Below are 25,331 nucleotides of genomic sequence, written 5' to 3'. Positions count from 1 at the left end.
TTGATTACGAAAGCCAAAGTAGTTTACTAGGCAATGACGTCGAAAGCTTTGAATTTATCGTATGATTTAAATTTACCTATCCTTTGTCTTTGATTAAAAACATTTGATTTTTGTCGCCTTTAAAGTGTGCTTGGTTTGAATCCTTAATGATCCAACTCCACCTAACAACCTTAAATTCCAGCCATGTACACAAGTTTAAATTTACAATGTATGTTAACAAGCGTTCTTCTATCAACATGTTCACTATACTGGAATAGAGAAAGAGCTCGTTATGGTGTGTTAAAAAAAATGAAACATTTCGCAACCGTAAACCATTTCAACTAGGACTGTTTAGGTAATTTCAAAAAGAACAAATAATATTTTCAGTATTACTGGCATTAGTAAAAAATATTTTTATTTCGTATCCCAGTAAGTTGTATGAAATGTACATGTACGTAAGCATTTACACATAGCGATTGTACAATTCAGAAACCTCAGAAGTAATAAATAATTGCAAAAAAGAATAAGTACAGATATTTAAGATAGTGTTGTGATAATCTTATACTTTGTGCATGGAGTGGGGATTGTGACGAATCTAAAAGGAAAGTAGGGAAAAAGGGGTGGGGGGTGACGCACACGCCTCGCTGATATTTCGCAGCAGCGAAGAAATCATTACAACCTATTATAGTTATTGTGCTTTTAAGCACGTGTAATAAAGCTACAGTTTGAAGGTTTTCACTTCGGTTTTTTAGGTTTGGCACATTGTGTAGTCCCACACCCATAGAGCTTCTCTTGTTCAGAGTAATTTTCCGGTTGTATTACTGCGCTGTCTTCGTTTATAGTTCTGTCAGCGTTTGTCGTAATTGTGGGTTTTCATTTTATTAAATTTTTTGCTGTGTTCTAGTGATTTAAATTTTTATTTCACATTTCATTTGTACATTTCCACTATTATTTAAATAGTTTTAAATACCATTGTACTAAATATTATTATTTTTTGGGCATTCCCATTAAAACTTTACCAACTTTGATAATCATGCATGGCCGTGTTCACGAATGTGTCAGATTAAATATCTTTCACTCTATTTTACAGTAATGTATGAAAATTTTCACCTTGTAGTAGACAACGTTTAACTACTCAAAATGATGGTGGAACTATTACAAATGACATTGGTTTGTGTTATATGTTTATGTTAGTACGCACATTTATAAATTCATTTGTGTTTGATTACTAGAAAATCCTGATTGAATTATTTCCAGAAAGAGATAGTATGTTGGAAAATAATTTGGGTGCGAGTCATAAACAAGAACATCATTGAAACGAAGCATATCGAGAAAAAGAACGATGATAATAAAATGAATGCAAATTATGTCTCGCAGACATATATATTAGAATGTGACAGTATAATTTTCTTTGGACTGGGTTGCACGTGTTTTGAGCCAAGCTGCCTTTTGCAGATTATTATTGATTCTGGTTTGTGATGGGTGCATGAAAACAACTGTGGCCATCCCAGAAAAGTATTTTGAACATTTACGTTTTTTAAATATACTTCATTGCACAGACAGATTATTTAATATATAGCTGGATTTTTTGTCTTGATGCCCGACACAACATTTCTCATACTATTTGTCATAATAGGCTTATCTGTCAAAACTATACGTCGTAAATATTAACACAAGCGTTTGTGTAGAAAACTTTCTGCTTTGTAATACAAAACTTTTATTTTAGCTTTTAATTTGACTAAAAAATTTTAAAATCTTCTATAGTTAAATATCAAAGACACGTAGATGACAACACAGAGCGTCCACCATGGGTCATGGTTCTGATAGTTCTGTTAGAAACGAGTCTGCCATTAGATACGGTTCTGAGTGTTCTGTTGGAAACATGTTCACCCTCCTCAGACATGGTGGTGACAGTTCTGTTAGAAATACGTTCTCCGTGAGACACAATTCTGATAGTTCTTTTAGAAACGAATCTGCCATTAGATACAGTTCTGAGTGTTCTGTTAGAAACATGTTAACCCTCCTTAGACATGGTGGTGACAGTTCTGTTAGAAATACGTTCTCCATGAGACACAATTCTGACAGTTCTGTTAGAAATGCGTCCGACATTAGACACGCTCAAATAACTTCTGGAAGGGTCCCCCACCACATTGGAGGGCGGACGTGATGAGCTGCGAAACATCTCTGGTGCTAGTCTGGTCAGCTCTGTGCACTTCGGCCAGATCTCTGTCTCTCTGGGGAAGCCTTCTATTCACAGACGAGAGAGCCAAAACCCGAAGTTCCCCGAAGTTCACGCTTTTTTTTTCGATATCTTTAATGTAGCTATTCTAACCAAATCAACCGTCCACATTGTTTTAAAGTATTTATAATGTAGCTAACCTAACCTAACCTAATTGACCATTAGTATCCTTTTATCAACACCGCCATATTTATTTACAATGAACAAAACAAAAACCGAAGATGCACGATCGGGCGTTTGGCTCTCTCGTCTGTGTAAAGAAGGCTTTCCGTCTCTCTGGTTGTCTGCGGTTGTCGTAGGATGGGTATTACTTTGAGTGAACTACAAGGTTAGCCGAATGATTAATGGGAGGGTGGATGGTGGCAGTGATGCTGCGATGGGTTGCCTCAGCCTCTCGCTGTAGCTTCTCAGCGTATTCATTTCCCTATGAGTCTGGGGAGCTCGTGTTAGTGAATTCAGCCCTTAATGGGAGTACATGCCAGTAAACCACTGCAGCTTTTCTGCTGAAAAAAAAAATTGGTTTTCTGTAAAGTCGGTTTACGGACGATAGTTTAACGTGAAAACGTGTCATAACAAAACATTGATGAAATGATTGATCCAGAAGAAAATAAAATATCATATTCGGCCTGAGACTGAGCCGAAATAGGTTTTTGCAACCAAACCATTTAGGCCTTATAAAATATTATATTCTGTGAGGAAGAAATTTTTTTTTAAAATTTTCTATCTTTTGTATGATAAAATCTACCTCTGCATACTTTTATGAATACAATTGAATCATCACTATTTTGTATGGATACAAAGAAGGAGTGAAATGAAATGTACAATTTAATTAATAAATTTACTTTTATTTGCATTCATTCATTTAAATATATTTATTACTTTTGAAGTGTCGCGCGTGCCGTATTTATTTTTACAAGTACAAATAAAATGTTGCAGGATCCGTGATTCGAACCGTCAACCTGTGGTTTGGCAGCCAGCGATGCTAACCACACGGCCATGAGGCCATATTGAAGTGTTGTTTCAGATGTTATATATATATTAAAAACAATTTTGTTTTTTGTTATGGGACTTTTAAAAACGTATGTAGTCCGCCATATTTATTTCTTATAGTGCTAGGCGGGAAATTAAAAATATATTGTCGGCTACAAATCGGTGGACAATCATTAAATTACATAATATTAATAATTCAAACGACGAAAATATGATTGAAAAGTCAATTCGATTGTTGTTCCAATCGAGTGGAAGAGAGATGCCACGCATGCGTACAAAGTGCACAACAGGACACATCCGTAGTGGGACGTCCGTAGTGGGACTATGTGCGTTACGGGACACTTTTTCGTGCGTGCAGCCGGCCTTCATCGATTTATTAGACGTTGTCACGTCAAAAAAAACGTTGTATTGTACCTCGATCGAGTTCGCAAAACCAAGACCCATAACTTTTATTAAACTCTCTTTTTTCGTATCAACTAAATTGGCATTGTTTTAAAATGGAATCTCCTTTGGATTAAATTCTGTCTCAGTGGTCTACGTGTCCGTTTGACAATTTTGTTCCGTCAAAAGTAATTGCATTAAAAAATTAAGACAGAAATATTATCTGAGCTGCAAGGAGGCTGTTACAACAGAGACGTATCTACACTTCAAAGACATTTGCTATGAAGCTGTGAGCTTAGCATTTAACAGTTAAATATTTTATTGACTGTGGGAGTAGCTAGGATGGCGACTTACGTGGATTTTCAGTTTTTGCTAAACATCAGGGCTTTGCAAATGATATTAAGGAAGTTGGTACCTCTAGTAATACTTTTGGGAACTTTAACATTTGAGATAAGTTTCACGACAAAGACTACACTTAAGTTTTACTGACACACAGCTGTGCAAGTGGACTCTGAAATGTTTGGTCAGTGGACGCCACCGGAGTCATTTCTGTGAGATGTTTCTTCTAAAGCGTTCCTTTCTTAATTACATGATCGCATGATTTATCCCTAAAATGCATCAGGAAATCCTTCCAGAATGTATTTATAATGTTGTTATGTGTTTAACTTAACCGTCAATATTTGTGGTGCACCCCTTTATTTAAAATTAATTCTTATTGGCTTAGTTTTATGTATACTTTTATGGTCAACCGAAGCTTTTAAAATTCCTTCCAAGTGTATTCTAACAGTCATATTAATGTTAAAAATTTTTTATAAAATGTATTTAGTTATAGCGAGCAACTCCAAATTAAAAATTTGTTCGGTTATGGACAGAGATTGATTACAGGTGTTAAAGTTAGCTAGATTGTACTACGTGAATCGAATAAAATTACTTTTTTTTACTTACTACCTATGAAAAATTCACAATTTTGACAAAAATTTTGAATCACAGTTTTGTGGTAAGACGTACGGAGAGTAGGATTTTGTGATAACTTTTCCAGAGAAATTTCAAATATTTATAAACACCGTTGCCGATGATATTTGGCAAAAGACAAAAATTCCTATGGCTAACAGCATATAATTTAAACAAACTTAGTTATAGTTACCATAGTCATAGTTACAGTTATTGTACCTGCATTCTGGTTACAAAGCAGATAATCAATGACTAGTAGTCCTTTACTAATGCTAACTAAGTAAGTAACTAAAATTATCCCTTCTTGTTTTGTGTTTTGAAAGACACCTCAAATGTTTTTATTCATAGATCAAAAAGTATTGTCTTAAAATATTTTGTGGTTCTAACTACGTATAAATACATTAGAAATAAACACAAAACAATGGTAAACAAATATTGGTGAAATTTATTATCCTTTTAATAGACGGGTTAAATTTTAGTTTATAATTATTTTTAAACTAAAAGCTGTATTACTGTTATATATCTCAAGCACTTTATTAATTTATTTTTTTGAAAAGGATTTATTTAATGTTACCACACATGTTAACAAAGCATCCAAATTAAAAAAAATCTATTACCATAAATACTACCACGCCTTTTAAAGACAACTGAGCGATAAGAACCGAGCAAAAAATTTACTTAAAAGTAGGAAAAAAATAATTTAATAAAACACAAAAATTTATTTCGTATAGTAAACGTGCTGATTTTAAAAGTTATGCGGTATTGTAAGCTAAATATAGTATACAGTTTAAAATATATCTATAACTTTAAAGTTAACTTTAAGTCATACGTATTGTGTCATACATAACCATCTAAAATGTTCTAACCATTTGTCTAGTAATCATTTACACACACTTATTTTTTCAATCAAACTGTAGCTTTGCTGAACCCCCCCCCCCCCCTTCACGGTTTCGCAGGGGAATTTTTTGCCTTCACGTTTATAAGTAATGCAGTAGAGTCGTCTGATAAGAGGGTCCAAGATCGTAGTTACCTATTTTGCATACCTGTATTTCATCACTCTTAGTATTCTTAAAAGTAATTTTGATATTTGATTGTTTTATTCAGAAAATAGCCGTTTAACTAGTTTATTGGTTCTCACTTCGTTTATTGAGTAATTGTTCGTGGGAATGCTTTTTTCCCCAGTAATTTATTTGCTCTCAGTATTCATTTCATGCCTATATATTTTACATGGTTTTTGACGTGACAACGTCTAATAAATCGATGAACGCCAGCTGCACGCACAAAAAGGTGTCCCATAACGCACATTGTCCCGTTACGCTGTGTCCCGTTACGCTCATTGTACGCTTGCGCCGCATCTATCTCTCTTCCACTCGATTGGAATAACCATCGATTTGACTTTTTCGAGGCACATTAAACTTGAAACACTCCCATTCGTTTCCTACTTTTCCTATCATTGTCCTATCCTTAAAAGAATTACAGATTGGAAGAAGTTAAATAGCAAACGTATAAAAGTAATAGTTAAAATAATATGTTCGTTAAAGTAAAAAAAAAACATATTTGAATTAATGAGTGCAAATAAAAGTAAATTTATCAATTAAATTGTAGATTTCATTTCATTCCTTCATTGTATCCATACAAAATAGTGATAAGTCAATAAAAATTATTCAATTTTATTCATAAAAGTATGCAATAATTTCATCAATGTTTTGTTATGACGTTGCCACGTTAAACTATCGCCCGTAAATCGACTTTACAGACAACCAATTTTTTGACGTGACAACGTCTAATAAACCGATGAACGCCGGCTGCACGCACGAAAAAGGATGACTCATTGTCCCGTTACGCACTTTGTCTCGTTACGCTGTGTCCCGTTACGCTCAATGTACGCTTGCGCCGCATCTATCTCTCTTACACTCGATTGGAACAACCATCGATTTGACTTTTTCGAGGCACATTAAACTTGAAACACTCCCATTCGTTTCCTACTTTTCCTATCATCGTCCTATCCTGAACAGAATAACACAGATAGGAAGAAGTTAAATAGCAAACATGTATAAAAGTTATAATTAAAATAATCTGTTCGTTAAAGTAATAAACATATTTGAATTAATGAGTGCAAATAAAAGTAAATTTATCAATTAAATTGTAGATTTGATTTCACTCCTTCTTTATATCCATACAAAATAGTGAAAATTCAATAAAAATGATTCAATTTTATTCAAAAAAGTATGCAATAATATCATCAATGTTTTGTTATGACGTTGTCACGTTAAACTATCGTCCGTAAAACAACTTTACAGACAACCAAATTTTTTTTAAAATTGGAATTTTCGACCACAGGTGGCAGCATAGGTCCAAGTTAGATCCATTTTGGCCAACTAGTGGCCACTCCAAGCAGATAAAAGGCCTATCGGCCCTTTTTAACCGCGCATCGTAAGAGAGAGCGTGAAATTCGCTAATGAACTTTGAGTATATCATCGTGCCCACGTGATGAAGCGATTTTTGTGAGAAGTTTTGTTTGTCTGCGAGTTTTTAGTTTCCATAGTGTAAATGCAGCTGTGTCCTAAAATGGCGGCCGTATTCATTGTTTGATAAAGAGATATATAAATCAGCTAAATTTATTCACGACGGCGTTAATTTTTTTACAAGACCATCGTCGGAATGAACAGACTTGACCTGTGGCACTTAAATTCTTCTTGGTGCTTAGAAAATATTATTCGAGTGTTCAATGCACATACAGTTCAGACCAAAGATATCTGGTGAGGTCTGGGTCGGCACAACACATTACTGATACCAGAACAAAACCTGGGCATGGGAATTTAGTATATACCTGAATTTTCAATCAAATAAATTTTGAGATGTGTTTTTAATTTTTTTTACAGCCATCAACTCGTACGGGTACGACAAGGACAAGGAATCGAAGAAGTAATGTCACGGACAGAACAGCTCTTTACATATCGTCATGTCACTCAGGTGTGTGTCAAAGAACATGTGTGACAAATAAAAAAAAGAAGACAGAAATGTAATCTGAGCTGCTAGGAGGCTGTTACAACTGAGACGTTCCTACACTTCAAAGACAGTCCTATGAAGCTGTGAGCTTGGCATTTAACAGTTAAATATTTTATTGACTGTGGGAGTAGCTAGGATGGCGACTAAACTATTTTTACGCACAGGTGATAATATATATATATATATATATATATATATATATTTTAACAATTTGCTGTTTTCTGTACCGAAACAAAAGTTGTGCAATGCATTTAGTCTGTTAGCATGAATCTTGGACCCTTCCTAATACCTATAAACTGTTTAGTTCTTTTGCAATTAATTTAAAAATAATAAATAGTATTCTTTTTATCCAAACATTAAAAAATTATGAAGTTTATATTCTGTAACAATTAACACAGCACAAAATTTTAAAGACTGAGAATTACTTTGAGTTTAAAATTCTTTAAGATAATCCTGAAAAAGAAGATTTATAAATATTTTATGAATGGAAGTGTAGTCTTAGTTCAAATATATCATTTTGTGGGCTTATTTTAATTACTCTTGCCTGATAAATCTGTTACTTATAAAACAGTAACGTGAAGTTGTAACATTATTTGTTACTTTTTGTATTGTGCTAATGTGTAAATAGGAAACTTGTACAAAAGTTTATATTTTATATATTTCCTACTAAGTGAACTTTTTTTAGACTTTGATGGCCTATTGGTACTAAGCAATATAGTTTTGTTATCTTTTGCGTAATATTACTTATATCTTATTATAAAATATGGATTATACTGGTGTTTTAATAAAATTGTTATTTCTGAAAGTTGTCTTGTCTATATCAACTTTTTTATTCATTTGTAAAGAATGTCCAATTAGAATGTTAAACGAATAACTGAAATGCCTTACAAGTCTGCAAACATAAATGATACAAAGTATGCTAGTGCTGCTAAAAATCATTGGCACTGATTAGGTGAGTTACAAAACTATATAAATTGTTTGAGAAAACGTTTAGTTAACAAAAAAAAATTATATTTGTTGAATGACAACCTTCCTTAAAGAAAAAAATTTCATTCAGCGTCCAAAAATTTAAGGTAGTAATGATGTTATGACTTATAATGAAATAATTTTACTACAGCGGCAAGTTCCGCTGTAGTTTTATAAATTTGTTCAATGAAACAATGCCAAAATGCTTAAAGTTTTATTTAAATATTTTTATTTCTTTACAATAAACCAGTTATTCATTACAACTAATACCAGCGTATAATTTTTGCGGCTATTAGAAAACATTTAATAAAATATCTGGTGGCAATATTTGGGATGAAACATAAAATTTAAGGTAGCCATTCTGATGAAATACATTGAATACCCCGAAGATATTATGAAAACAAAATAAAACGAAATACCCAACTTTTTGTGTGTAACATAGGATTGTGAAGTAATTTTTGAAACTTAAACACAATGCAAGCATTACAAAAACTTACAGCAGGATAGCATGTTGTTACTGTACTGAAATATTATTAAAGATTTAATTCAATTGTGGAATGTTCGGTTCTCAAAAAAAACGAACGAAACTATAAAGCTTCTTTAGTGGCAAAGGTGATTTGCATAGTTCCTTTTTAAATCCGTCAGACATTGTAATGTTACGAGTGAGAAAACAGATCTGGAAAGGATAGTCCAATTTCTCGACTATAATTTTATTTCTTAGCTAATATTCACACTTTTAATTAAATTTGAACAATTTAAATGTCTGTCCACAAATAAATCACTCTTTCACTAAGTCCACAGTTCACTCTCCGCACGGGAGCTAAGCTCGACTTTGGCTCGTCTCTCACCTGCTCATCTCTGTCCCAAAAAACATTGCCTCGCACACCCCACTCGTCCGTCGCGCGCAACACAGTCAACGGTGCACCAATCCTCGCACCCGAGGCCCGTCGCTCGTCCTTCACTATCGCTCGCCAAGGGATCGCCATCTTTCTCAGCTTCTTACCCGCGCAGGTCAGCCTCTCCGTTTAAAGTACCACTCGGCAACCGCTCTGGAACGGTCTCGCAGCCATTCGACTGGACAGCCGAAGCTCCGAGAACAGTGGCGTCCTAGTTAACGCCACTTCACGCAGACGGGGCTCTGGAGACGTTGCAGAGAGACGCTAATCGGTGATCACTGACCTGCATCACTACCCTCCCGCCGGCCTCTTCGCTACGCCCCGTCGAAGCAGTCAGACTACCGACGTTTACGCTGTTGGGCTGTTATCATGTCATTACCCATGATGGCACCTTTATATATACATATTTTTTCCGGTTTCCAAACTTTTCTTTGGTGTAATTAATTATAACATTTGGTTAAAATTCCCTTACCGAAAGTGTAATTATAAAATCGGTGATTAATCCATACAAACGGATGCAATTAAATGCATGACTCTGTCGAAGTTAAATATTTGTGTGAAGTTTAATGGTGTGAAAGGACTGCAACAATATCTTAATAACATACTCTCGGTTTAAACAATGCATCTGCTTGCATTGTAATGTATGTTTAACGTAATTTTTATTAAACTGCTAGTGAATGTGTTATTTGTTTATTTTGTATCCGTAACAATCTTATTTTAACTAAGTAGGAAATACATTTTTTTTATATTTCTTAAAGTAAATTAAAAATTTAAAAATTTAAAAAACGGTTTTAAAGTTTTTTGTTAAAAAAATATTTACATAGTTAAAATACCATATTCTCTCAAATATTTTGGGCATGTGGAGAAAATGTGTGTTCTTTGATCGCAATTATTTAATTTATTTGTGATTTTTAAACACTGACTACAGTACTCGCTAGTGATGTGTGATTTGCAAACCGAATTTTTTTTCTCTATATAATGAAGCGGCTCCAATAAAAGCGAAAAAGACTTGAAAAAATGCTAATCCCCAACTTTGGTTATGATTTTTGAACGAGGAAATATTATTTAAATACTGGCCATCTTGCGAAAATTTACTAGACAGTTATCACTATTAAGTTTCCATTTGGCTTTGTGTACTTTGGTTCACTCTATCCGCCACAGATGGCAGCACCGTGGCTGTTACACATTTCCGTTCCTTGACTTCCGTCGCATTCTCGAAATTGCTCTTAGCAAAAGTTGCATACCGAAAGCTAAGATGTTACAGATCAACAAATCCGTAGCTCATAAAACGTTGTGGTAGTAGGGTGTGTTTGGGGTATCGATTGTAAAAGGTTCTGGAAATCCAAATACTGAAGAAAGGGAGCCACTGTTAACAATAGAAAAATTTAACAGCTATTAGAGTACAGGGAAAAAAGCACACAAGTAACAAAATAATGTAACTGCTTTTGTGAAATGCTGTCTCATTCCTGCTCAGTCGGTTTCATTGCGGCCATTGCTTCAAAACGTTGATTTCACTGGGTCTTGCATCTCTTGGATTAGGTGTGGGATTTTTGATATGCCAAAGAAGTCCTGCAAAAGGTACATTCTTTAAAGTAACAGTCAATTGGAACACTGATGATTATTTTTTCTTTTAGGGAAGGATGGAAATAGAAATATTGGTTCCCACAGTTCTCATGCCTTAGCCATTTTATATTTCTTTTAATATTGATTGTTGAAAACTAAGGTAGAGATCACTTATAAAAAACGCTGAAAGGTCAAGACAGTGTCTGTTGACAGAATTATTAAGTTGTTAACGTTCCCAAATAAACCCTAATGACATTGCAGGGGAAACTATGTGTGGCAGCTATTTACAAGTCACTTAATGCTTGTGGAAAAATTATTAACTACGCTTAAATTAAGCCATAATTTTGTAAATTAAAGGATAGAAAAGTGTTATGAGCCAAAAATCTTATAGATATAATTTTTTTGTTTGTTTTCCTACTTTCCTCCTCAAGCCTATTACACATTGGCTTTTCTTTGGAGCTATTCCATGAGAAAGATAATGAACAATAAAAACGTTGCAAGTTAACTTGTACTAATTATAATTTGGATTTTTTTTGTTTTATAAAATTATTACCTACACTATGTTGACAAACATTAAGTATTTAATGCGTTTTATTCTGCATCAATATTGTTGATTAAAAATTCTGTGAAATATTTATGCACGAACATAATTAATATATGCTCCAATTTCTTTCAAAAAGCTGCTAAACATTATAACAAATATCTTTACTTACCAACTTTATGGTGTACTAGCTGGTACGGATGGCCTTTTGTCATAGTCGCTTGCATGCTTAGCGGACATTCATAAAGCACTAGTTTACCACAAGTAAAAGCTTACAACACGAGACCTATCTATATCTGAATTTAAAAATATTTTGAACCATACGTGTTTTTTGGTCATGTTTTCTTGTAGTGAGTTATTTGAAGTTACATGTAACAATGGGCTTTAAAGATTTTTTCCATAACAATAAAAGAAAGTATTCCAAGTGAGAATGGATCTACATTAGTACTAATATATGATGATTTTTTTGGGGGGAAAATGTTTACATTACCTATTGACCGTTAAAATTAATTATCCGTCAAACCACAGGGTTTGTTTCAGTTAAATATTTATTATTTCATACATTTCTTGTATTGTGTCTCAGTCTAAGTTTGGATAGCAGAAAGTTACTGTGGTATGTGAAATAATTTCCATGTTAATATTGACTCTAGAATGAAAATTACTTCTCCCTCATGAACGCTTCTGGATAGGAAAACATCAGTGATTATTATGCATATCAAACGATTATTTCTATCTGATTTGTTAACATATTTGTTTACAATAATTAATTCATCTTTGCATTTTTCACGATTCTTCCTGGCGAGCTATTATTCCCTGGCCACTAGATCAACTTCTAGTTTTAATCTGCGCACAGTTAAGTTTTGTTTGCTAACAAATTGGTTACCAAACTCTCACTCCATAGACTAATAGCACCATGTGACCAATTTTTCTTCTTCTTTTCCTCATAGTGCAGACAAAAAGGTTAAAAAAGTTTTTGACGTGTCATGGGGTGATTGAAATGGTTTGAATTTCTTTCATGAAAATATTAATTTACCTGGCATTTCAAAATTCTCAAATTTGTTACTATTTTGACAGCCAAAAAACATGACAAGAGTTTTTGTGATATAAATGCAAACCATTTCTTGAAGTAGCTAGTGGCATTGCAGTTAAACCTAAAAAGTTTCAGTTCTGCAATAAATTAAATTATCCTTATTTGTACAACCCAAAAATGTTAAAAATGTAACTTTGGCGGCTAATTTTGCAAAAACGTATGCGCTGTACATATTTTTCATTTCGTGAAAGTTAAGCAATTGAAAAAAAGTCTAAACGTTTATCAGTGATTAATATAAGTATAAAATCATGACCTGAAATGGGAGGCATGCCCTCAACGGCGAACCAACTATAGGCTAGGCGTGCGACACTCGTGTACTCACTGCTTCGAGGTATACTCTGTCCGCCGCAGTCGGCTCATGGGGGCGGTCTCCCGCGCCCGCCTGCATGTCTGCCTCTGTGCCGCCTCCGCGGAGGCGGTGGGGGCGGCCCATTGGGACACGCGATCAGGTATTCCCTGAAGCTGTTGCAGTGGACGCCTGCAGCAGCAAGCGTTCAAGCTGGATGAACGATGAAATGAAAAAAAGGTTTCACGTTTAGTTCGACAGCGGAGTCGCCAAGAGACGGACAATGGGTGAAATAGTTAAATGACTCGGCCGTGAAGTAACTCGTTTGTGGAATGACATAAGCTGTAAATTAACTCTAGGGTCAGAAATCACTACGTGGTTAAATGAATTTCGTGTAAAAGGTCTCATTCGTTAAACGACTTGGAAGTTAAATAACTCACGGGTGAAAATACTGAGCTATGAAATAACTCAAAGATAAAATGAGTCAAGAGTAAAGTGATTCGAGGATGAAATGATTAAGCTGTGAAATGATTCAGAAGTGAAATATATCAGTGGGTAAATAACAAAGAGGTAAACTGACTCAGCAGTGAAACGAATGAAATGACTTAAATGTGAAATAACATCAGTGGAATGACTCGGGGGTGAATAACACAAAGTAAAATAGAGTAAGTGGTGAAAAGACTCTACGGTGAAATGACGCAGTAGTGAAATGACATGAGTGAAATAACTTAGAAATATTGTGAATCTAGTTGTGAAATAACTGATTTGTGTAATGGCTGGAGTATGTAATGACTCGGATGTGAAATGACTCAGTTTTTAAATGACTTACGAGAGATATATGTTTTTTTTATATTAATGCACCCAGCTTTGAATATCTTAGAATGAATTCCATAATATGACAACTAAGTATTTTTTTTTTTACTTTCTAACTATGTTTTTAATTCCTTGAAGTAATTGTTGGTCGTATGAAAAATTATTTCCGACAAAAGTTGATACTTGTACCGTTATAGGCCCTAGCGCAGTAACTAATTATTTTAATTTTAATGACAATGTTATAGGAGTTAGGATAAAACTTTCAAAGAGTGCATCACCAACAAATAAACTCATACAATAGTTAATGGGAAAACTAGGTTTGTTAAACCCGAAAAGCTCTATAGAAATCCATATAACAGAAACACGTACAGGCTGTGTATTCTTAAACAACGTCAGAGTAAATACAATTCCAAAACACCAACACATTACGAAAATAGAACTCATAGGCATTTTACTAGGGTTGTACTAAGGTAGGAAAAATGCTCATATATTATAACACAAATTGATTAAACTTACATAATCAGCACTATATATACCATAGGTAAATATTTATATTAAATGATGTAATGGGACTCTGAATAAATTAAAAAAAGGGAAATATTAACATTTAACAAAACTCTTCAGATCAATTTTGACAGACTGCTGGATTAAACGTCTGTATAAAATATGACATTATTTACCAAAAAATTAATGTTTATGCACACATTAAAAATCTTAAACTTCAAACCAATTAATTTTTATTTACTATATACGCTGGAAAAAATTTCTCCACAAAATTAACAACATGGTGTACATAGAAAAACGATGAATTATGCAATAAACACAATATCAAAATGTCTGAGGTAACCTCGCTCACAATTTTGTAGTTTCTTTAACATTCAACATTATTATATACTATTTGTTACCAAATTGATATTTATTACATATATATAACAACAAATCATACATAAAATTGAAAGTAAACTAATAAAAGTTTTTCTAACAAATGTTCATTATGTACACATTTAGTAGTTATACGGCACACATCTAGCCTAAAGTCTAATTCTTCCCACTATTTGGTTAAGGAAGTAAGGAAACGATAGCCTCTTCAATTCTGTGTCTCAACTATGGAAAATCATTAGGTTGCTGTGGAACGTAGACACAATCTTTTATAAAGCCCCAAAGAAATAAATCGCATGGCGTTACGTCAGGTGAACATGAAGGCCAGCGGAAAAAAGCTCTGTCACCTCGACCATTACGACCAATCCAACGATCAGGATCTTCGACAGTTAAACTTTACACGAAACGCTCGTTGAACTGAAATTACAGATTCACTACTAGCGAATTGCAGAACACAAAACATATTTACGCTCAGGAGTCGCCATTGTTTTGTATGTGGCGCTGCAAGCGAGAAAAGCAACAAAGTAGTACTCGCGCATGTGCTTATCTAAAACTGCTTGAGTTATTCTTTAATTATGACCTTTAACAAAATCTACAACGCTTACTGTTAATACTATTAAAATGTATGTATGATGTGACATTCCTTTATGCACATATTGTACAACCAAGTTGTAAACAACCATGTGATGAGTTCTCAACTCGACACAGACTGGTCGGGAAAATTAATTATCAGGGAAATAACTTGTAGGTAAAATGACTCATAAGAAAAATTACACATGAATAGAATGACTGGAGGGTGAAATAACTAATGGGTGGAATTACTTATGGGTAAAATGACTCTTAAGTGAAATTTCACATGTGTAAATGACTTAGTTGTGAAATGACCAATGGGTAAAATAATTCAGCGGGTAAAGTGATTCAGAACAGAAATGACTCGTGGGTAAAATAACTCATTGGCGAAATGTCGAATGGGTTAAATGACTCAGCAGTGAACATATTCAGATGGTAAATTATTCAGGGGTGAAATTACTCAACAGTGAAATAACACAATGGTGAAATGACTCAGTGCTGCATTAACCCAGTAGTGAAATGACTCAGTGGTAAAATAATTATTGTGCGCACGGATTAGTTGTTTCACAAAAACATAATAATATGATGGCGAAATTGATTTATGTAAAATTATTAATGCTAGCTAAAGTATCCGGTGTTACCCAGGCTAAACACATCATAATATAAGGATCATCAATACCGAGACACAAGCCTGTATGACATTCACTTGAAAAATGGGAAATTTAGATATTTAAGTCCCATTGTTTGCGCAATCTCGGAGCATCAAGACTACGAATAAGCAAAACTGGGACGCCAATCTTCAGCTTCATTTAGTGGGAAGGCAGGCAACCCCTAGGCAAGACGTGACGGATGCACCAAACGATAGCGCTTTACAAATTCAAGGCAACGCCATCTGTTGACGAAGTTGATATGCTAAACTGTTATTAGCGCCTTTAGTTCGCTAGCAGCAGCGACCTTCGCTAAGCGGATGCGTCTTGCCAATGAGAAGGATAAGAATATGCCAGGCCATACTATATGACCGCGGCGGACACCGAGAAATGACACAAACTTACTGTTTGCGTGTGTATGACCAAAATCTTAGGATTTTATATTATAAAATTTAACTTAGCCCTTTTTCAATCCTTTAGGGATCAAATTTCATAATTATATGTAGTCTATGTTACTCTCGAGCCCATAAACTATCTGAATGCAAAAAAAAAAAATCATGTTGATCTGTTGCTCCATTACTGCATGAAATAAGGACAAACATACAAACACACATTCGCATTTATAATTTTAGTAGGGATATAGAAACGAAAAATAATACCACTAGGCTGGTTTTAAATAAAATCCTCGAGATTTAAAAGAAGTTAACAAAAAAAATAACACAGTAAAAACTTTCAGTGCACCAGGTGGAGATAAATTAATGTTTTGTAATTAAAAGATTGCTTATACATTTTTAGTTAGTTTTATTATTAAAATTTACTTAACACCTCTCGTGTGTACAATATATAGAACATTTTTAAAATTAAGTCGATTGATATCGTCTAATTACGGTTAAAATTTACAGCGCGATGTCTCTCAATACGACGGGGTTCATGATGACAGTTGTTTGTGAAGCAGTGTGCGATAAAATGTTCCTACTGCTGTGTTGGACGTGCGATGTCATTCCAGAGATAGCTCCCCTGCTGACTAGAAGATCTCGCGAAGAAGCTGATAAATTGCTCTGATGTATGAATACTTTGTCCGTGCATCCGTGTTTCACGAGCTGTACGATTAACATATAGCTACTTATCCTACTCGACAGTTCCCTTGCCAATAGCAGTTGTGGAGTGGGCCTGATCATATTGGAAGAAGGTGACTGTTATTTGAGATGTCGAAACCGTTGTCGGTTCTGGGATCCGAGACACGATCCAAAAAGTCCACGGAATAGGTGCATGGATGCCCGCACTCATGGCAATCCTCTGCCTCCTTGTGGCACCCTTGTTGTGAAGGGGGAGGGGGGTGGCTATTCTGAGATGGATATCCTCATCCCCAGGTCACAGCTCCAGGACACTGCCGGGAACACCCTTGTATCATTCATCCTCAGATTTCCTTAAAGAATACCCGAAATTGTGAAAGTGCTGAATCTGAGGGCAACAGGAGATGCGACAGAAACCTTTCTGGGGGGGGGGGGGGGGTTCCACCACTGGGCCCTGGTGACGAATCCCAACGGCCAGATTCACCGTGAAGCACCCAGGTGAATGGTTGATGGGAGACTTTGTGCGCCGCTGGCGGTGACAGGGGCGGCCGGGACCTAGTCGTCTGTGAACTGCTGGGCTCAGGTACAGTGGTCGGGGGAAGAGTCCCAGATAAATTAGAGGTCCTCCTGCTAGATCTGGTGACGGCACCAGTGGTAAGCCCTAGACTTCACCGAAGTTGGCAGGAGTACGGGATGATCCTTGTGTGAATGGATATCCCCGCTGAGGTTTCCGATGTCGGCACGGGATCACAATGGGCAGGACTCGTACTTGGTGGCGGTGCTCCGATCGCTTGGAGCAGGCTCCAAGGGTTTCCTAGCCCAATGCAGAGTCGACGTGGTGACCGACGACACAGCTCTGGTACTAGCCTGGACAGCTAGCAGAGGTTGGCTAGGCCTCCACCGGACCACGGGTTCACTGGATGTTTTGAGGGGTCCCGGTGTGATGTGGGAGATCGGGGAAGGCGCCAGCAGTGCTGATATGGTCTTAGAGTTCAGGACACAGCCAACTGTCTGGTCAGCTGAGCGAGGTACAGGGCTGAGGTGGTGACTATGCTGACATCGTAGCCTCAGCCTCTGGTAGTAGCCAGAGCCCTAACACCTTCCCCAATTGCGTACATGGCGTATCCATATCCGCTCCCTTGGGGGCCGCAGAACAACACTTAGGGCGCTCGGTTATCAAAGATAAAACATAGGGAAACACTTTGGATTGGTCTCCGTCGCTCCGACTCGTCGGAGCTCTTGCCGATAGCGGTTTTTAAGTTTGTCTGCTTGCGCTTAAAGTTAAATATGCGTTTATTAAAACCATTTACATATAAATGTTTTGCTATTTTTTAATTAAATGACTATGTTATTTTAAACAGAAAGTATTTATTAAAGATACTTAATATTATGCAAAAGCCTGCGGATTATTTTCGATGCATATTTGGTAAAATAATGTTATTTTGGAATGCTATTTTAAAATTTTTAAAAATTATTTATTTGAATGTATCAGACATAAAATTGAAATGAAAATGCCTGTACTTATATGCGTTTAAGATGAAACATAAAGTGTTTACCTCTTATTTGAGCATTAAAATATCTAAACGTTTGCCAAATCAATTATTTTTTTATGTGCAACTTTAAGTAAGAATCCAATTTGACCCTGGGGGATAATTTTTTTAAATATATTAATATAACTATAACTAAGATTATGCTATTTAAATCACAGCTTTGTTAATGTAAATTATTCGGGGATTATGAGACTTAATGACACTTATTGCACATTACTGAATAATAATAATGCATATGCAACTAACTTACTGTCTTCCCAATACTCGTCCGGGCAGTGCTGAAACATGAAAACAGGACAATTTTACTATAATACTTTCAGTAACATAGCATAACTATAAAAGTTCTTTATAGAAATTTATGTATAAATTTAACTTATTGCAAAGTTGCGCATAAGCAAAATTTTTCTATAAACCTAACGATTACTTACGTTTTCAATGATTCATATATATTTTTTTAGTAATTTGTTTTGAATATATATATCACAGGTTTATTTATATATTTTTAAATAATTTATGTCATTTACTCTAAAATATCTGTAGATAATTTATTTGCTTGGACAGTCATTGTTTTTATACACATATCTTAGTGTCTTAGTGCTTATTATTATTATTTTGAAATTGTTAGTAAATATTTTTTTTTTAATTTCAGTCTTAACTTTTCTGTGTACCTGCCTGCTCATTATTTAACATCTAAATTAATTATTTACTCTGTAAATGTTTTATTGAGGTAATTGTGATAAAACAATTTATACATAACATGATTTTAAGCAGCTAGCTGTCCGTAATATTTTTAAAACATTGGGAACTTATCCATAAGGTTTGTACCAACCTCGGGGTATAGTACAAGTATTTATCAATTAAGTTAAATAAAACAGCAATAGAAGATTAAGAAAGCAAGGTGCCTAATGAAGGATATGTGAACTCTTACCAAAATAATACGTTCCAAGGGATTTACACAAGTTCGTTCAACAGATTTATTCATTCAAAACAAGTAACATGCAACTAAGAAAATGACAGCGAAGACAACGAGTGAGTACAGTACCAATAGCAATGAAACATCTTGAAATCATGCGGATGCAATATACTGAACAATTCATGCGATACAATAACGTTTCCTGCATCTCATGATCAAACAAAGCTTAACAGCATTAAATAAGACTCGTGATTACAGTACCAATTAACCTTTAAAATCATGCAGATGCAAAATACTGAACAATTCGGGCAATACACTAATGTTTCCTGCATATCATTATCAAACAATTAAAGCTTAACAGTACTAAATAAGACTCGTGATTACAGTACATAGCAATAGCAATGACTAACCTTTAAAATCATGCAGATGCAAAATACTGAACAATTCATGCAATACAATAATTCACTAAATTCATGCAAGAGCGATATCAAGAGCAATTAATACACTGGTCAAAATTTATATCGAGAGAGAGAACCCTGTTACAATTACCGCATCTGACAAAGGTTACAACAAAAATTTCAGATGACGACCTAACCTAACCGAAACCTGTCATAGATTCACGAAACATCGTTAGTGCAAACTGCAATACAATAAAACAAATATATTGCTAACATTACATATTTACGACACCGCGGCGTCGGTAAAAGCACCACATATACAGTTACAGTAAAGAATTTAACTCGCAAGGTGAACATTTAAATTTTACCTATAAAATTGATAATACTGGGCAAACGCAACACAGCCAAACAAAACAACTGAACGACATAATGAAACAAGTAATGATAATCAAAACAAACTTTCCAAAGGCAATCCGAAAACCAATTTAGAAAAAACCTAATCCAAATTTAATCAATCACATACCCCCCTTCGTGCTGCCCACACACGTCGGAGAAGAAGTACTATCAGCTACCCTATGATTTACATGTTACCTCTTTCAAACCTGAAATAAGAAGAACGTCAAACAGTCGTTGCAACTACCAGGGAGACCAAACGCTTGAGCGCATGCGCAGAGAGAAGACTGGAGTAGGGGAAAAGGAGGGGAGGCAGCACAGACCACCAGGGAGGGGACAATAAGGAGAGGAGGAAGGAGGGAATATTCTTGTTTGTCGATGACGTCACTCAAATGTTTTCTTGCTGCCGGCACAGGTTAACTCAATCAAATAACATAATTTAAAACTTCCAAGTTATAATCAAACGATACTCGCCATTTCAAAACATCAAAAGTTAGTATTTTTTGAAGTTAGATTAGTTGTCATTCTTCAATTTATCGATTGTTTTTAAATTTTGACACTAAATAATATTAAACTTTTTGTCACAAGAATTAATTTAATGATTAAGGCTCAATATTATGTTAAATGTTCAGAAGTTTCATTGCAAAATTAAGTTGTGCAATTATAATTTTCGTGTATGATCAACACCAACCTACTCGATATTTATGTGATAGTCAGAATATGAAGGTTGAAAAAAGTTTAATAGCCTTAAACTCTAGAGCAAATTATTTACAATTTGTATATTTAATTTTATTATTATCCTCTTCGAGAATGATTTAATTTAAAATTCCCAGTATCCAACTAGTGTGACAAATAATAAAAAGAATTCATGAAGGACCGAAATCATAAGCTCAAGTTTAGAATACAAACTCGGCTTATGTTCAATGTGACTCAAAATGTGTTTTCATTCCACCTAATAAGTATATTGTGTTTCAGACAAGACAGTTTCAATTATAAGACTTGTTAGAAGTTTGCCCACTTCTGAAAATGCATTAAGAATTCACATTTATAAGCTCAGAATAGTGTAATTTATTGGATAAAATTTGCGTCAATTTTGTCACCATTTTCGTCATTTCCGATTTCAAAAACAACAGACATAATTGAGAGCATCGATTATTAACACTGATACACAAGATAGCCACAGAGATAAATTTTGTGAATTGGTGTAATGATAAATTAGATATATCTTGAAAGAAACCACCTTTGTGTGTGAGCAGCAGACTATGACTCTTTCCATTAGCATGAATTATGAACCTAATTGTGATTTGAAAAGAATTACTGCGTGATTTTAAGAAAAATCATGGTGAAATAAAGCTCTTATAGACTTAGGGCACTTAAAATGACAATATAAAGACTATCACCAAACACATCAACCAAAAACTTGCAGCAGAATATTATATAATTTAGAGTAATCACAGATGCTGCAGAAAAAGTTACTTAGTTCTTCCACGTTCCTACCCAGAAAGTGTTTTTCCTCAATAGGCCGTTCTAGAGTTATATGATGTTATGGATTACCAGCTATCGCTGCGACGTGGCAATGGAGAACTAGCTGAGATCCTGCAACTGACCTAACGCAGTATGAAAGACAACGCAAATCCCAGTCTTGATCTCAGGAAATGTAAAAAACACCCAATAAATGAAAAATTCTCAACCCGACCGTGAATGGAAAACATAATCCATGGCTCACCAGCCAAAAATATCCAGCCACTTTTTTTTTTGTAATATGTGTTTGGTTCATTCGTAATGTTTTTGTTACCAAACAGCAATCCAACATCATCTTTGACAACATATTAGTAACAAAACATTCAAATAATTCGTCACATTCGCTGATTGTTTGACATATTTTTAACTGCTTTAGACAAATCTATTTTTTCACCTGTGCCTTAACACCTCATAAGGTAGGAATTAAACTGATTTATTAGATCAAATTTAAAATTTTGTCACTACGTGTAGAGTAATATTTTTTTGGGAGTAAGAGAAGAAATCCCTAAAACTATAGTCTCACCACGATAGCTTGGCGAAGTAAACATACTATCCAATCAGAAGCTCCTGAGGTGCAGTTTGTGGGTATCTCGGCCACTAGTTGTTCTGAAAACACATTAAATACCGAATTAGTATTTGCGTTATACAAGCAGACACTATTGGTGTGAAAAAAGATGTCACTTAATTTTCACGGTATGTTAGACTTTGAAATAACTACTATATTTTAATCGAGGAAATTAAATCAAGGAAATAACAACGTTTATATTCTGTAATATGCTTACAAGAAAGAAGTCATCATTCATATGTATCAGAAACAAACAGATTGCTCTATATGCAGAACTTCTCAAACCATTGTCTATCACAGTAGTGTTTGTTTCAGCAACATCTAAATGTCATTTATAGCCCATTTTATTTTTGTTCCTATGAACAGTAAACATTCTTGGAGTGTTTTGTGTACGGCATTTTAGTTCTCAAAACTATATATTTTCTCAGTGTGGTGCAGTTTTTAATGTCATTCGATTGTTGAGAAAAAGAGATTTATTTAAAAAAAAAATACTGGTCGGAAACGATATTATTTGAAAATATATTCAATTGACCAGGTCTGTACGTATAAGAAACCAGATCTAGGCTATTTCCATATTGTAGACATTGCTACTTTTACGAAGATGACAATATGTTGTCATTTTTTCTGTCGTTGCTAGAATAATGTTTCACTTGTCGTGGCTATTTTACGACGAATCATAGACGTTCAGAACTGCGGTAATTACATTGTTACTGACCAAGTATACTGCTGTTAAGTATTTTTGGCTCATGGTGAGAATTTTTTGATCCAAGATAGATTACAAGCCATTTTAACTTATCATTTTAATTTTATGAACTAATTTTAATAGGTAGTAGTTACCTTTAGACAATTAACCGCGCATTATAACTCGCTATTGGCATCTCTTGCGATAATTGTTGACGTGGGAGCCAGTGCGCCGCGCGATTAGTCTATCCGCCTTACAGCTGTGTTGTGTTGGAAAGGGATGTCCAGGCGCTGAACCTGTATCTCTATTCACTGGTGGCTAACTTCTTCGAAGAAGGTATAGAGACATTTGTGTCACAATATGACGAATGCCTCGATCGTTTTGTTGGTTATGTAGAAAAATGATGTAAGAGACTGCTGAACTTTTGGTATTGAAATTATTATGTTATGTAAATTTGTCTTTTTTTACAGCCCATCGGAGGTTGAAAAAATCCACCCTCGTATAATGAAGCAGCTACTTTCTAATTGACACATTGAGACATGTTAAAAGTTTGTTTGGCTGATCAGGGTTTACAAGAAAGTGACAAACTTTAGACACGAGCAATGGTTTATCAAACATAATAAACAGGCTAATTTTTCTTCGATAACTAACTGTCCATGACAAAAACAAAACAAATCAAGTAAAAAACTAATACAAGTCAATATGTAACAAAAAGTCAAATTTGTTTGTGAAATTTCAAGTTTTTCTACATAGCATTTGATATTCTTCCAGAAATAGTGTCTCAAGTAGACAAATTCTAAAAAAAAAAAAAAAAAAAAAAAGCATTTACAGTTAAAAAATATTTTTATGTAGTTTTCAGGCTGCCTAATAAATATCAATACTGTCCCGCCAATTTTCTTTAGTGAAACGAGATATTTTTTTATCATTTCTCAAGAAAACCATTTATTTTAATATCAAAATTTCACTATCACTTTCAGTCAACTTTTTGATACCAAAACAATTATTTTGTTGTGAACACGAAAATTTGCTACGGCATGCAGTGATGGAATATTTTGTAGCTCGGCTTCAGGTTGCCTCATGGGTACTTTCATTTCAATTAAATAACTGTTTATCCAGGAAAATTTCTTTCAGCATTGCATTTGTATGTCCTGTTGCAAATTTTAACCTGGGCATATTATTCTTATTTTCCATTTGTAAAAAGGTAGGACAAATATTTATTTTCTGAGTAATTGGATTATGGTTACGCACTTATTCATGTTTTGGTTTTTTTTTTAAATCGAGTTACCCGCTAAAAACTCGTATTATACTTAATTATTCCTACAGATGTTCAATTAGCAAACAATTTAAAAATAAGCATGGAGAGAGGCAACCGAACTCTAACATTGTTATTTAAAATTAATTATTATTTTTTGCACAAAATGACCAAAGCTTTATTATTGACCATTCACTTGAAGGGTCTGACCTGGCGTCGCCACGCAGCTGTGCACGATCTCACGGACCTTGTCGGGCCTCCAGGCTGTCGTGTTAGGCGTCAGCAGGTCCACCGTGTGGTCTCCGAGGGCCTGTCCGTTCAGCCTGCCGTCCGCCGCCTGAAACCACCCAGTAGCAGGCTGACCCCACTGCCTGGCCAGGTCCTCCACACAGCCTGCACAGCTCCGGGTGTTAGTAAACCGCTGAAGATTTATTTGACTCTTTCAGCCACACTTTATGTATTCCTAGGATATATATATATAATTGTAATTTTTTTATTGTTTAAACTATTATTTGAATTTTTTGTGTGGTAATAATTTCACATTTAAGTTATAATAATAAATAATATTCAATACATTATGTATATCAAAGCCAAACAAAATATGATGTCCAATAACCCAAACATTCATGGTTTGATGAACTCCATGTATCATTGAGATGATTTAAAGCAAAGGCACCACAGATAATGGACTGGAGTTGACTTGCTTGTTGTATGTGGGCACAGCGCCACTACGTCCAGACGGAACTCTAACGTGACTGGAGTGGTGTGACAGAACTTGACATGACTGAGGTGGAATGACAGGACTTTACATGACTTGTGTGATGTGACAGGACTCGGTATGACTGGAGTGGAGCGACAGGACTCGAAATGACTGGAGTGGAGTGACAGAACTCGACATGACTGGAGTGGAGTGACAGGACACGACATGACTGGAGTGGAGTGACAGAACTCGACATGACTGGAGTGGAGCGACAGGACTTGAAATGACTGGAGTGGAGCGAACCGGACTCGAAATGACTGGGGTGGAGTGACAGAACTCGCCATGACTGGAGTGGAGCGACAGGACTTGAAATGACTGGAGTGGAGCGAACCGGACTCGAAATGACTGGGGTGGAGTGACAGAACTCGACATGACTGGAGTGGAGTGACAGGACACGACATGACTGGAGTGGAGTGACAGAACT

At 35.1% G+C, this 25,331-nt stretch overlaps 2 protein-coding genes across 3 annotated transcripts in view; one reads left to right on the top strand and one right to left on the bottom strand.

Moving 5' to 3' along the window:
• LOC134540764 (alpha-tocopherol transfer protein-like) overlaps positions 1–8,354 on the top strand; it is a 146,561-nt gene extending 138,207 nt beyond the window's left edge. For both annotated transcript variants that reach the window (XM_063383674.1, XM_063383677.1), the window contains exon 8: positions 7,423–8,354. In XM_063383674.1, the coding sequence (XP_063239744.1) occupies positions 7,423–7,469 (47 nt within the window). In that variant the 3' untranslated portion in view covers positions 7,470–8,354. The remainder of the gene's footprint in view (positions 1–7,422) is intronic.
• Positions 8,355–8,717: 363 nt separating this feature from the next.
• Positions 8,718–25,331, bottom strand: part of LOC134540765 (uncharacterized) — a 30,851-nt gene continuing 14,237 nt past the window's right edge. The window contains exons 6-10 of the mRNA XM_063383678.1: positions 24,358–24,484; positions 22,172–22,254; positions 18,674–18,701; positions 12,928–13,083; positions 8,718–10,980 (exon numbers count right to left, since the gene is read on the bottom strand). Of these exons, the coding sequence (XP_063239748.1) occupies positions 12,962–13,083; positions 18,674–18,701; positions 22,172–22,254; positions 24,358–24,484 (360 nt within the window). The 3' untranslated portion in view covers positions 8,718–10,980; positions 12,928–12,961. The remainder of the gene's footprint in view (positions 10,981–12,927; positions 13,084–18,673; positions 18,702–22,171; positions 22,255–24,357; positions 24,485–25,331) is intronic.

Source organism: Bacillus rossius, chromosome 17 (genome assembly GCF_032445375.1).
Source record: "Bacillus rossius redtenbacheri isolate Brsri chromosome 17, Brsri_v3, whole genome shotgun sequence".
In the NCBI taxonomy this organism is placed as follows: domain Eukaryota; kingdom Metazoa; phylum Arthropoda; class Insecta; order Phasmatodea; family Bacillidae; genus Bacillus; species Bacillus rossius.
This window is presented reverse-complemented; position numbering and strand designations above follow the sequence as displayed.